This window comes from Puntigrus tetrazona, chromosome 5 (assembly GCF_018831695.1).
Source record: "Puntigrus tetrazona isolate hp1 chromosome 5, ASM1883169v1, whole genome shotgun sequence".
NCBI classification, from domain to species: Eukaryota; Metazoa; Chordata; class Actinopteri; order Cypriniformes; family Cyprinidae; genus Puntigrus; species Puntigrus tetrazona.
Genome location: NC_056703.1, coordinates 32,049,499 through 32,061,998, shown reverse-complemented (window position 1 = coordinate 32,061,998; position 12,500 = coordinate 32,049,499). Strand labels below are relative to the sequence as shown.

Sequence of the window (12,500 nt, the reverse complement as noted above, 5' to 3'; positions counted from 1 at the left end):
TGTGGTTACATGTTAGATGATGCCCGTGAAGTCAGCGTTTCCTGCTTTTAGTGCGTGGAGAGATTTCCTTTCTGCATGTGTCTACATGTCGCCCTAACTTTGACGTGAGGCTGAAGTCTGGGGGAACAATGACAATTTCTTTTTTTCTCTTCTGATTTTGTGGCGAGCGATTTTTGAGATTGCTAGAACTCAAAAGTTTACAGCAGGTGGATCAGAAATCATCTTCAGCCTTGCAAACTGTTTTTTATGCATAATAGGAGCATGTGTAAACCATTATTTTTTTTTATTTTGGGATGAAATATGTTTTTTTTTTGTCAGATGCACGAGAGAACCTCTTGTGGACTTGAAGGCTTGCGAGATGGATATTTTCACAAATTATTGCAAATATAACTATCCCTATGACTATTTTTCTTTTGATTTTGGGTCGAACTTTTTGTAGATGCACTAAAACACAACAAAACCATCATCACCACAATTTCTTTTTTATTTTATTATTATTTAATTTTGGGCTGAAATATGCCATTTTTAGTGAGATACATTTGAAAAGAGTCCCTTGTGGATCAGAAAACGGACGCAGGCTTGAAAACGTGCTTTTTTCACATGAACTGATTTGGAAACACAATAAATACCAATATGACAATTTCTAGTTCGTTGGTTGATTTTGGCATGAAATATTTTTTTTTTTATTATTGAGACACGCAAGAGCAATCTAACTGATCAGAAATAAGAACTCAAGCTTGCAAACGGAATATTTTTTCACTAATTATTGTGTGGCAGCACAATAATAATGTTACTGTCACGATTTTTGTGCCATTATCATGAGAATTTCTTATTTTCTTTGCCTTTTTTGTAATGATGCACGAGTTCAGAACCTCATAAATCGGGTTCAGGCTTACAAACTGCATATTTTAACAAGCTATTATGTGGCAACACGATAAAATATTGATAAAAAAATTCACACAATTACATATTATTATTATTATTATTATTATTATAGTAAGCTGTACAAGACCGCATTCAGAAGGGAATTCTTGTGGAGTTTTCCCGGCCTGCTTGTAGTGCGTCCCCCAGGCGGTTTGTGCTCCGTGTTTGACTTGGCCTGATTCCGATTTTATGAGACAAACTCCTGTCATGTTCACGAGTGAAAGTGGATTACAGAGATTAGAGATTGACTGACAGCACAGACGCTGCACAGAGACAAGGTCAGAAACTGGGAAGCTCTTTGGAGTGTGATGGGAGCGTCGGGAGGGACGGGGAAAGAGAGGATGTCTTTCTGAATATCGCTTCTCCGTGAATGTTACTATATGGATAGTTCACCCCAAAGTGAATATTCTGTCCTCATTCCCCACGTACCGCTCCATGCGTTTGGATTGTGTCAGAGCCCTCAGTTTCACATGAGTCTTTATTAATTCCTGATTGATCGTGGATTTACATAACTGTAATCATGTGTGTTAGACTAGTCAGATTTATTAAATGGTTCACACAACTGCGTGCTGCTTCAGCTTGAAAAAGCTGGATGAAAGCGTAAGAAGAATCAATTATGTATATGCATTAATTATTCCGAATTTTTCCTTCCAAAAGTCTAAGATAATACTTAAGATTTTATGCTAATATTTAATATTAAAATTGCATTAATACATTTGATAATCAAGGACATACTCAAATTGAATCAAAAGTAACAGCGAAAATATTTAAAATATTAAGTACATAATAATAATAATAATAACAATCTGAACAGTTTCAACATTGATATTATACCGTACAGTGCTTTGATGCAACCTGTGTTGTTAAAAGCGATATTTAAATAAAAATATTGATTGATTGATTGATAATAATCCATTTTTTTTCAGTAAAGCGTTTCAAAATGCACATTACATGTCGGCCAGTGATTGGAATGGTTTATGACTCTGAAGACTGGAGTAATGATGCTAAAAATTCAGATTTAAATCACAACAACAAATTACATATTCAGTATATTCAAATATATTCACACACACACACACACACACACACACACATATATATATATATATATATATATATATATATATATATATATATATATATATATATATATATATATATATATATATATATATATATATATAAAAGAAAAGAGTATTTTCAATTCTAATAATATTTCACAAATTTACAAATAATAAAAAATTCTCAAATAAATGCAGTCCTTAGGAGCATTAAAATATTTCAAAAATATAAAAAACAAATCCTTCGGTTGATCAGGTATGTAATGGGTGTGTGAAGAACAGATGGTCCTACGGTAGAGAGTCTGTCGTCAGTGATTTTCAGATCAGACCCTTTCTACTGTCCGTCCACAATCGTTTTCTTTTCCCACACCGGCACAGATCTGTCTTTCTGCAGCGTTCGTTTAGCAGCTCAGGCCGCAGGATCGGGAGTTTTTTGTTTCCAAGCCTTTCACAAGCCTCCCATTGTCCCCCGTATCAAATGGGCTCATTATACAAAATTAGCAGCGGGCCGTCGGCGAGGAACGGACCGCATTGGCATGGAAAGGTTCTATTCAGGTCTGCAGTGTTTAATGGGTTGCATTATGAGACTCGACTGCTATTGATGAGACTGAAGGTGTCTGATAAGAAGGCTTTGAGGAATTCACTTCGAGAAATAATCACATGGTGTGCTAAAAGGTTTTGAGACGTTTGAGCAACAAACCGTGACATTTGCATCTCTACGTTTTAGAAAGTGGGTGTGAAATATCTGTTTCTCATGTAAAATGATTCCACTCGTGATTTCAAAGAACTCGAAACTGTACCTACGTTGGACTTTTTTTTTTTTTTTTTTTTTTTGTGATTTTTTTCATGTCTACCACCATAAATTCCATTATAAATACCATTATTTTATTTATACACATTTGCATATATATATATATATATATATATATATATATATATATATATATATATATATATATATATATATATATATATATGTGTGTGTGTATATAGTTTATATTTTATAGTAGTAAATGCATATTACTTTTTTACTTTACTAATTTTTTAATATTTAATTATTAGTTTATTTCAGTCATTTTGTATTGTGCTTTTGTCATTTTATCTATTGTTTTTATTTTTAATTTAGCTCTGATTTATATTTCAGGTTTAGTCATTTTTTCATGTTATATTTATATCTGCTTTTTTCAATTGAAGAAACAGCAAAAAAAAAAAAATATATATCTATATATATTACATTAAAACAGATAAATAAACCACTAAATAATTTATATTACTGAATAATAGACTTTAATCATTTCTGTTCCAAAGTGTAACTCTTGTTTACAGAATTTCAATCATAAATACTTATGAATTAGGTTCTTCAAGTACTGAATTCTTCAGTTTTCTAGGTTTCTCATCAAATGCAAGTAAATTTGTCACTGCACGTGAACCTCTTCATACAGAAGGTTTCTGGAAAAAAAAAGATGCTGATAGCATCAATCAACTCTTGTCCTTAAGCTGCGTTCATTTCATACATGAAGTTTTCTTTAGTCATGGAAATGAATATTTTGGGTTGCATCTCAGGGAGTGGCACTGGTTTGTCAGAATATTTGTTCTGGCTGTCACTCCATGTATAAACCTCAGATTTCCGTGCATCTCATGGATGCTTGATGGATAGATCTTTCTAACGTAGTGCATTGTGTCTTCAGTAAAGAGAGAAGCACATATAGAGGAAGCGTGTGGTAGTAAAGAGGCTCATATGTTCAATAATTCACATCCATCTGTAGCTCTGCGACGGGTTAAAAGGGTCAGCTGGCATCAGCAGCAGCGAGACGATACACTACTGGCACGTTCAAGCGCTTTACAGATGATAAGGTCAAAGGCCACGGATGAGCTGTACAAAGTCTTGACTCCTTTGAGTGCCCTCATTACTGGAGTTGGCGATTTTTCAGTCAAATGCTGAACAAATGCTCTTTTTAAGCCTCGTAGCAAAACTATTTCAATTCAAAGTGCATTATGTATTACTCTGAGCGGTCGTTAATGCTTAAAACGTAACTTGCGAGGAAAAACATGATTATTGTTCTTCCCTGCATTGTTGTTTTAAGCCCGTTTTTTCCCCGTTTCACAGACGAGGCTCAAGCCTAGGCCGAGACCAAATGTAAATCTGAGCTGTTTCACCTGAAAGAAACTTGCTGAAACGGACTGATCTTGAAACGTGTCAGCGCCTGGTTTTGTCTTAAGACTTAAGACACAATTAATGTCTATAAAAAGTTCTTAAATGTCCTAATTGAACTATAGCCTAAGCTCTGTGTGTGAATCCCGGTAGATCGGCTGGATCATATTAGAAAAGCATGTCACGTAAAGATTGCTTTGCGTTTAACTAGATACCTTTGAAAAGATAACTTTTTTTTTTTTAATAGGCCTTTAACGGCCCTCTTAAGTTGTTCTGTTGGTCACCATTAAAAAGGACCTCTGTACATTTACAGACTATGCTTTTCAGATGTTTATATTGGCTTTTTGGGTAATATTTCTTTCCTGCATATTATGAATCACCAAGAACAGCACTTTCAGCTAAAAATCTTTTCTACTGTTCTACTGAAGAAAAAAAAGTCCTCTACGTTGCCCGTGGCTTGAGGGTGAATAAATTAAAAGCAAATTAAACATTTTTGTGAATTACTGCTATAATATATAATTTTCGCTTCTATGCTGAATAAGAGAATGCTTGCAGTTATAGTAGTTTTATATTAGGTCAGTATATATTTACTGTAAGGCTCTTCTGCCATGCGGATCAATTTAATATTCTCATATTATACTGAATAAATAATTGAAACAAAATTAATCAATTAGCCAGATCCACGAATAATACATTAATTTCCATTTTAGAGTCATTGTGTTTCAACTTATTTTTGAGTGTCACAACTTAATGTCTTTCCTTAAATCGAATTTAAAAGAATACATAATGAACACTAAGCTTTATTTAAAAACCAGTACGTGACTTGCTTTTGCCAAAGAGGAAATTCTGCTGTGAAATGTGTGAAGCTTTATGGTGCCTTTAGCTCCGTTAAGGGATTGAGGTCATCACTGATAATAATGACAGCTTTTATGCTCTGCAAACAGATTTGTTCATTATTTTTTAGGTCAATGCATTGAGTTATGAAATTATTCAAAAACAGATTTAAATGCAATTCATATACCTCTACTATGATGAACGAGAACACATATATTTATTATTTAATTTTATTTCTTTTTTTAATTGCAGAATTGTAATGAATTTCATCACCCTGAAACTGAAATGTTGGGGTACATAATTTCTGACTTTTTTTTGTTTTGTTTTTGAATAATTGTGTGTGCTAGTGTGCATTAAAAGGTTTTTTTTATTAATTTTTTTTGTCTTTTTTTTTTTGGACATATGAATACTTATAATGCATTTTATTATAAAGCACTTTCCTTATGCCATTGTTCCTGGAGTTTTACTTGTCCTGGACTTGAATAAATTGATAGATTAGGCCTCCATGCCAGATAATATTTAGGATCAGGCCCTGGAAACCATATCCTGTCAGAAAATATCAGTTAATCCAGTATTAGAACAACTTGCCTTGTGATAATGAAAGGATTGTTTATTGAACAGTCGCAGTTGCATATGTCCATATGTCTAAATGTAAACTTTGTCTAACCAGTACAAATCCAACATGTACTGTTATCCCCTGTTATAGAATTATAAAAAAATAATCAATTCAGAAAAATTGTCAAATAATAAATCATATAAATGACTAATGATATAAAAGTAAATATATTATCATAAATGAATTAAAAAACGTACAAATTTGCACGTGAGGATCTAAAGGATACTTATGTAAAAATTATGAATTTCCAAATTAGTTGGGGAGAAAATGTCTTGCATTGCACAAGTCTGGTGACTGTGCGTATGTTGGTAGACGGTGGGTGTTCCGTACGCACACAGTTACTCGATTATGTGAGGCAATGTGAAAAGCTGCCAGACTAATGCTCTGTTAGTAAACAGCGTCTGGAGATAGTAATGTTTGTAGAAGTGTCAGTTCCTTCTTTACGTAATGTCTGTCGTAGAAACAAGATGTGATTCCCTTAGTCTGATAAACTTAGCTTTAGGAAATGTGTAGGAGGTCTTGAAAACCATTTAATCTCCTTTTTAGAAAAAAAAAAAAACGTTCATGAACTGGAACTAAATGTGAATTCTAAAAAAGCTAGTATGGTGCATAAATTCCATCACAGGCATTGCTTTGATTATATCTTTAATGATTCCATGCATCGTTTCGGTTGTGTTCTCTTTGTGCAATAGAGTTCTCATGACAAATGATTGCACCTGTTTTGCATAAAGTTTTTGAGAATGACAAGATGTCGACAAACCTTCAAAGAGTCTAATTTAGTCTCAAGACACTATTTCTGTCCAGCCTTCAACCCGCAGATTTGAACTGATGAAAGTTTAATTTGAAGCCAAGCATAAGAGATAAAAATGTTTAAAATTACGTAAGCGTTCTTAAGCGATTTACCATTCCAAGACATTTCAAAGGTGAAAAGAAAGATTTTTGTATTAGTGATTCAGTGTGATTCTGTTGAGCACTCACACTGTATGGACTATGATGGTTACGCGATGATGTTGTTGCCAGGGGAAACATCATCCTCTGGCAGCCAACTCCAAATTACTTGCATACATCCTGCCAACATATTTTGCTGAACAACACAATGCAGCTGAAGCATTACAGAATCAGAGTTGGGTTTATTTGCTACATACATTTGCACTGAATCTTGGCTTGATGAGTTACTTTCCAAGGTAACCTTGTACATGCAATGCTTATCAAATAATGATAAACAACGTGGGATGTAGAATACTAAATATTGTGCGGTTATTGTTTAAATTTAGGCTATTTCCAAGTAATGTTCTGTTTTTTTGGTTAACTACTTCTGAAAAACACTTCATTAGACCCTATACTTAACATGTTTTTAATGCAACTTGTACAATGCAATACTAATCTTGTGTTGTTTTCTTCATCTTTTGCAGGGAACCTTAACCTAAACGAATTTAATGGGGAAAATTAGAAGAGTCTCATTAAGATGACACGCACACATCCACCTGATATACTAGTATCAACAGTGTATCAAGATGTTAAAGTGACTTCCCTCTCAGACCACTCCAAAGCCTGTCATCCCTCAAAACAATGTGATTCCCCATCCATCAGCAAACTGGAGAACACTCGTAAAAGCAAAAGCAAAAAGAGGCACTGCCGTAGCTTTGACACTGAGTCTATGGACAAACCCCGATATCATACAATAGCAATGGAGTACCCATACCGAAGGGCTGAAAGGTACGCGGCCAATCCAGAGGTTGCCTGGAATGCCTTAGGTCGCCAACAAGGGCATGGACTCCACAGGTTTTCTTCCCCAGACATATTTAGCTACCGACTCACCTCCCAGCAAATGACTGCTGAGATGCCTGGTGAAATTGCTGTGACAGAACAAAAGAGGAGGACTAGATCTAGAAGTGCCTCACGGGTTCAGACCAGCCTAACTCCTGTGTCTTTTGATGCTTCTCCTCCAGTGGCAAGGAGGGGCCGGGAAGCTCAAAGGGCCCATCGAAACACTCAGCCAAGGCCGGAAGTTTCCCCAAGAAGAGAGTCTTCCTATGCCGCCACGCGGGCACACCTGAACGAAGTACATCCCATCAAACTGCAGCCACAGAGGAGCGACACAAGCAGGTATTCCCCTGTATATGTGCCTGAAGGCTTTGACGAAGGAAGGCCAGAGAAACCTGCCACTAGTCCTCATGTTCGGTGCCGGGTGGATATCAAACCAGATGAGTTGGCCGTGCAGCAAGGAGGCCGAAAGGCAGCTACACCCCATGTGGACATTCCTTGGCAGAAGTATCCCAGCAGTGGCAGTCGGAGTTTGACAGTGCCTCGCCATTTCTCCACCTCGAGGACACCGACTCCCACTGACTCCTTCACTGGGGAGTACAGGCAGGCGTACCAGTATTCCCAAAGTATGCCAAATAGCTACATGCAGCCTATGGAGATCCCTTTGCAAAAGGCGGTCTCACCACGGGAGCCAAGGGAACACTATGGACGGGAACGAAGGGCTCATTCAAGCCCCAACGTGCCAACTAAATTCTTCTATGCAGAGGACTTGGGGAAGTATGGATCTTCAGCTCCATCAAGGACTTATTATCAAGATGACCGATACAGCATTCCTAGCCAACCCTACTCACCTAAAGTACAATATGTGCAAGACCCAAGGACTCACATTGTTCATACTGTACCTTCCCGGCAATATTTCACAGAAATCGACCCCTACCATTACCCTGCACAGCCTGTGTACCCTAAACCCTATGCTGCAAGTGAGCCAGGGGCTTATATAATTCAGACACCTCCAGCAAGGACTTTCTATGGAGATGACCCAAGGACATACCAGATTCAAACAGCCCCTCCTCGGATCTTCTACATGGCCGACCCCTACACTCCACAAATGGAGCATCATATTCCTGCAAGGGCGTATTACACCGAGGGAAGACGACATGCTCGTGTGGTGCAGCCGCAATCAGAGGACTGGTATGGCTCAGAAGTCTCCGGCTACTCTAGCCATTACCCTTCCTCGTATGTCTCACAGGTTACTCCCACGAGAGTCAGACAAGAGCCAAAGCTCACAACTTGGTATGCCAACCCATGCATGGAGCCAGCAAGAACAGTAACAGACCCAAGACCGTACTCAAGATCTTGGGATAACATCCTCGATACCCACGTAGAACGGGAACAGCCCGTACCTCGAGGGAAAAGTGATGAGAATCTTCTTTGTCAGGGGATACAAACTTCAAGTGAACGACCAAAACCTGTGGTTGTCAACCTTTCCAGTTCTCCAAGGCGTTATGCTGCACTGTCCTTATCCGAAAACTCTTTGATTGACAAAAGTCCAACGGAGCCCAGGAGCTCTTCAAGTAAACTCTGGTTCGTCACACCTGAGATTACCATCACAGACAACGATATCAAACCAAGCAATCTTAGTAAATCAGAAGAGCGCTCTGCAAGTTGGGATGTGCTGGATTCAAAAAGTGCCCCAAATCAAGAAGCCCCTCAACGTGAAGCGAAATCCCGCTCTGGAGAATCTACCAAAGAGAAAGCACACAGCAGCACATCTCTACAGCAAAGTTTAGAGCAACTTGATGAGCTTCTCGCAGACCTTGTTATCGATTACAAACCTCCAGCCCGGAGGACAAGTGAAAACTTGCTTGATCAACTCAAAAAGCTCATCGATGAAGAAGAAGCTGTATCTTCAGCAAGAAAGGATTCGATGACAGGATCTGAAAGTGGCATTCCCCTTGACAAACAGCCCACTTCAATAAAAATAGATCCTGACACACTAAGAGACACTGACGGGAGTTGTGACGGCCTGAGAAGTACAGAAGAGTGTTCCCCTGACCAGAGCCCCGATGAGGATGACACTATGATGTGTTCAAACAATAAATGCCGTCGGACTGAGACCTTGTTTAACGCCTGCCTCTACTTTAAGTCCTGCCACAGCTGCTATACCTATTACTGCTCTCGCAACTGTCGCCGCGAAGACTGGGACATCCACAAGGAGAGCTGCCTCTATGGGCGAATCGGAAGTGTGTGTCGCCACGTTATTAAGCACTGTCGAGAAACCACAGAGGTACATAAAGCTTTCTCCCGTATAGCCAAAGTGGGATACCTATCTCGGGGCAGGGGAGTCTTGTTTTTGGGCTTTCCAAATCCAGGTTCATCCACAAATTTCCTTCAGTTTGGACTAGAAAGTCTACTTATGTCACCAACGTACTTATCTCTCCGTGAGCTGGAGAGCTTCAAAGATAACCTTGGGGAATATTGCAAGGAGCTCCAAGAGGCCGGAAAGGAATACAACCCTAATGAATGTTTTCTCTTGAATGTATCCATTGCTGTTGGTGATCAAGTGCCTGACGGACCGTCGCCAAGGGTCCAAGCCCCAACCGTCAGGAAATTTGCCAAGATTGCTCTTGCCTCGTACAGCCCAGAAAAGAAGGTCCATCGGAAGGAAAGTGATATGGAGACGTTGATCCTGACCCCACCGCCAGGTATGGCTGACATTGACAAGGAAGGCGAGGAGGGAAGGAAAGCCCGGGAGATCTGCTTCATCAACATTCAGCGGGAGTTAAGGATACGTGGGGTGTTTCTTCGCCACGAATATCCCAATGTCTACCAAAAGCTCTGTGAGTTTGTTGAGAGCAACAGGAGGTTCACGCCCACTACTATTTATCCAATTGATAAAAGGACCGGCAAGCAGTTCATGTGCATGATAATGGCAGCCTCCGAGCCACGAACTTTGGACTGGGTAGCCAACCCACATCTCTTAGATGACATTATATAAACAAGTGCACCTTTTATATATTAAAGCATAGATCTCACTATAGTACTTATCTAAATATACCAAGCTTATTTGTTATACATGTTTGTAGATATGTATTTTGTTACTGGAAAAAAAAATGTATTCATGTCTGCAAGGTCAGTATTATTCAAAGTGGAAATATTGCCCATCAGATGTTGAATATGAGTAATTCACACAGTTTATCCATCAACTTGATATCTAGTCCTAGAATTCGTTCATTTACGCTTAACTGGCAATTACTGCCGTTGCCATTTTCTTTGTAGCAATTCTCTTTTGATATTCTTTTATTGTTCATGAAGAGAACGAGAGAGAAAAAACAATCTTGATTTATTTTGGCAAACTACAGAATTATGTACTTATGTCAGAGCTGAATATTTTTTCCTATGCAAAAAAAAAAAAAAAAAAAAAAAGACCAACATTGTCCCGCAAAAATGTTGAAAAAGTTTTAATACTATATTTCTGTTTATCATAAAAAAAATGTGTATTTTTATTGGTATGTTAAAACAGGCATTATACTATACTATATTATACTATATTATTATATTATGTTATATTATATTATATTATAAATATAGTAAAAAAAAAACTTAATGCAGAGAAAAACAGTACATATAAAGGGCCGTGGATTATCCACGGTCTATTAAATGTACTTTGAGGAACGGCTTTAATTAAAAAGAGAGCTGCTTAGAATTAAGCAACACCTAGAGGTTTGTGCTCCAACCTGGTAAACTCATTTTAGTAAATGGTTTACGTAATTTAGGTTTTGATTTAATGAAGTAATTGGTGCTTTTATGTATGTTTAGTAGAATTACTTGAGCAATAATGAACTTGAAGACAAAATTTGGAAAATATTGGTATCAGTGATGCGCCGCACATTAGGTGTTGGCCCGTACTGTTCCATCAGAAACACTGTGAAATGAGATATCTCTTATATGCGTGTCATTGATAGAGTTTCCTTGTGATCACCTATTAGACTTGGAAATATTTTAGTAGTTAAGGTTACGAGGGATGTGATATCAGATGCGGCTGTAGATTCGTCTAGGAAAGTGGAATCAGAATTGCTGTAGGTTATTAAGCTTGGAAAAAATAGTTTGTGCGCGTGTGTGTGGTTTTGTTTTCGCTTAAATTGCAGGCGTTCAACAGTTTCACAATACTAAACATGCGGTAGCGAAATACAGCACTGATTCTCGAGTTACTGCACGAAATGGTCCACAATTAGATCTGGCAGTAGCATAAGTAAGCCTGTTAATGGCGAGGGGCAACAGAAAAACTATTAATAAATGCAAAAACAAACACTTTTCTGTCAACAAACTGTTTAAAACCATCCTGTATTATCAGTTCAACCTTATAGCGTAATGCTGGATTTGCTATTCGTAAGTATTTGACCTAACAGTGCATATTTTCATCTGTCAGTGTTGACATGAAAAAGAATACATTGTTATAGCGGAGGGGGACTTATTTTGTCCCAGTGCTCAAGAATCAGTGAGTCGATACCTGTATACCTTTGTCATGTACTTGCATTTCGCTCCTATTTGGTGTCCAAAGCGGGTTTGTTTTCCTTGAATGTCCCAGACGGTTATACTTTGCTGTTTTACTCGATGAATTCATGTCACAGCACAACCCTTCTGTGTGGACTCGCTACCTAGCACACGTCCAGGTGTTTTTTGGCCCGGCAGAGTGTACATATACAGTGGTAAACGGAAAGAAATGACTGCATGTGATTCTATTTTTTCTATCTCATTAACATTAATATAATTAACCTGCCTGAATATTTGATATTTGAAAATATGCTGTATATGAGGGATAAAGTATATAGTAATATACGAAAATATATAGTAGGAGTGATATTTTTCAAGATCAACGTGTCGACCATCGCTGTTATGCTGAAAACAACCCGAGACAAAGACACGGTCTCAAAGAGGAGAAGACAAAAAAAAGTAAAAGCTAAAGCTTAAAATAAAAAAAAGTGTGTCTTTGAAAGATTGTTTCTGTTGTCATGATTCCTACAGAACTAGTTCTTCTAATGTTGTGGCTCCACCATGTGGTGCGTTAGAAGAATTGATCTTTTCAGCACGTGACGGTCCTTACAGTGAGAGTTTGACAGGAATGAGGCCGAGGGACCGAAGCAAACGA

The 12,500-nt window shown here is 37.8% G+C and overlaps 1 protein-coding gene across 3 annotated transcripts in view; it reads left to right on the top strand.

The window, feature by feature from the left end:
* The window catches only part of ajm1 (apical junction component 1 homolog), a 17,563-nt gene extending 5,216 nt beyond the window's left edge, over nucleotides 1–12,347 (top strand). For all 3 annotated transcript variants that reach the window (XM_043238182.1, XM_043238183.1, XM_043238184.1), the window contains one exon: nucleotides 7,000–12,347. In XM_043238182.1, the coding sequence (XP_043094117.1) occupies nucleotides 7,053–10,349 (3,297 nt within the window). In that variant the 5' untranslated portion in view covers nucleotides 7,000–7,052 and the 3' untranslated portion in view covers nucleotides 10,350–12,347. The remainder of the gene's footprint in view (nucleotides 1–6,999) is intronic.
* The last annotated feature ends 153 nt before the right edge of the window (nucleotides 12,348–12,500 follow it).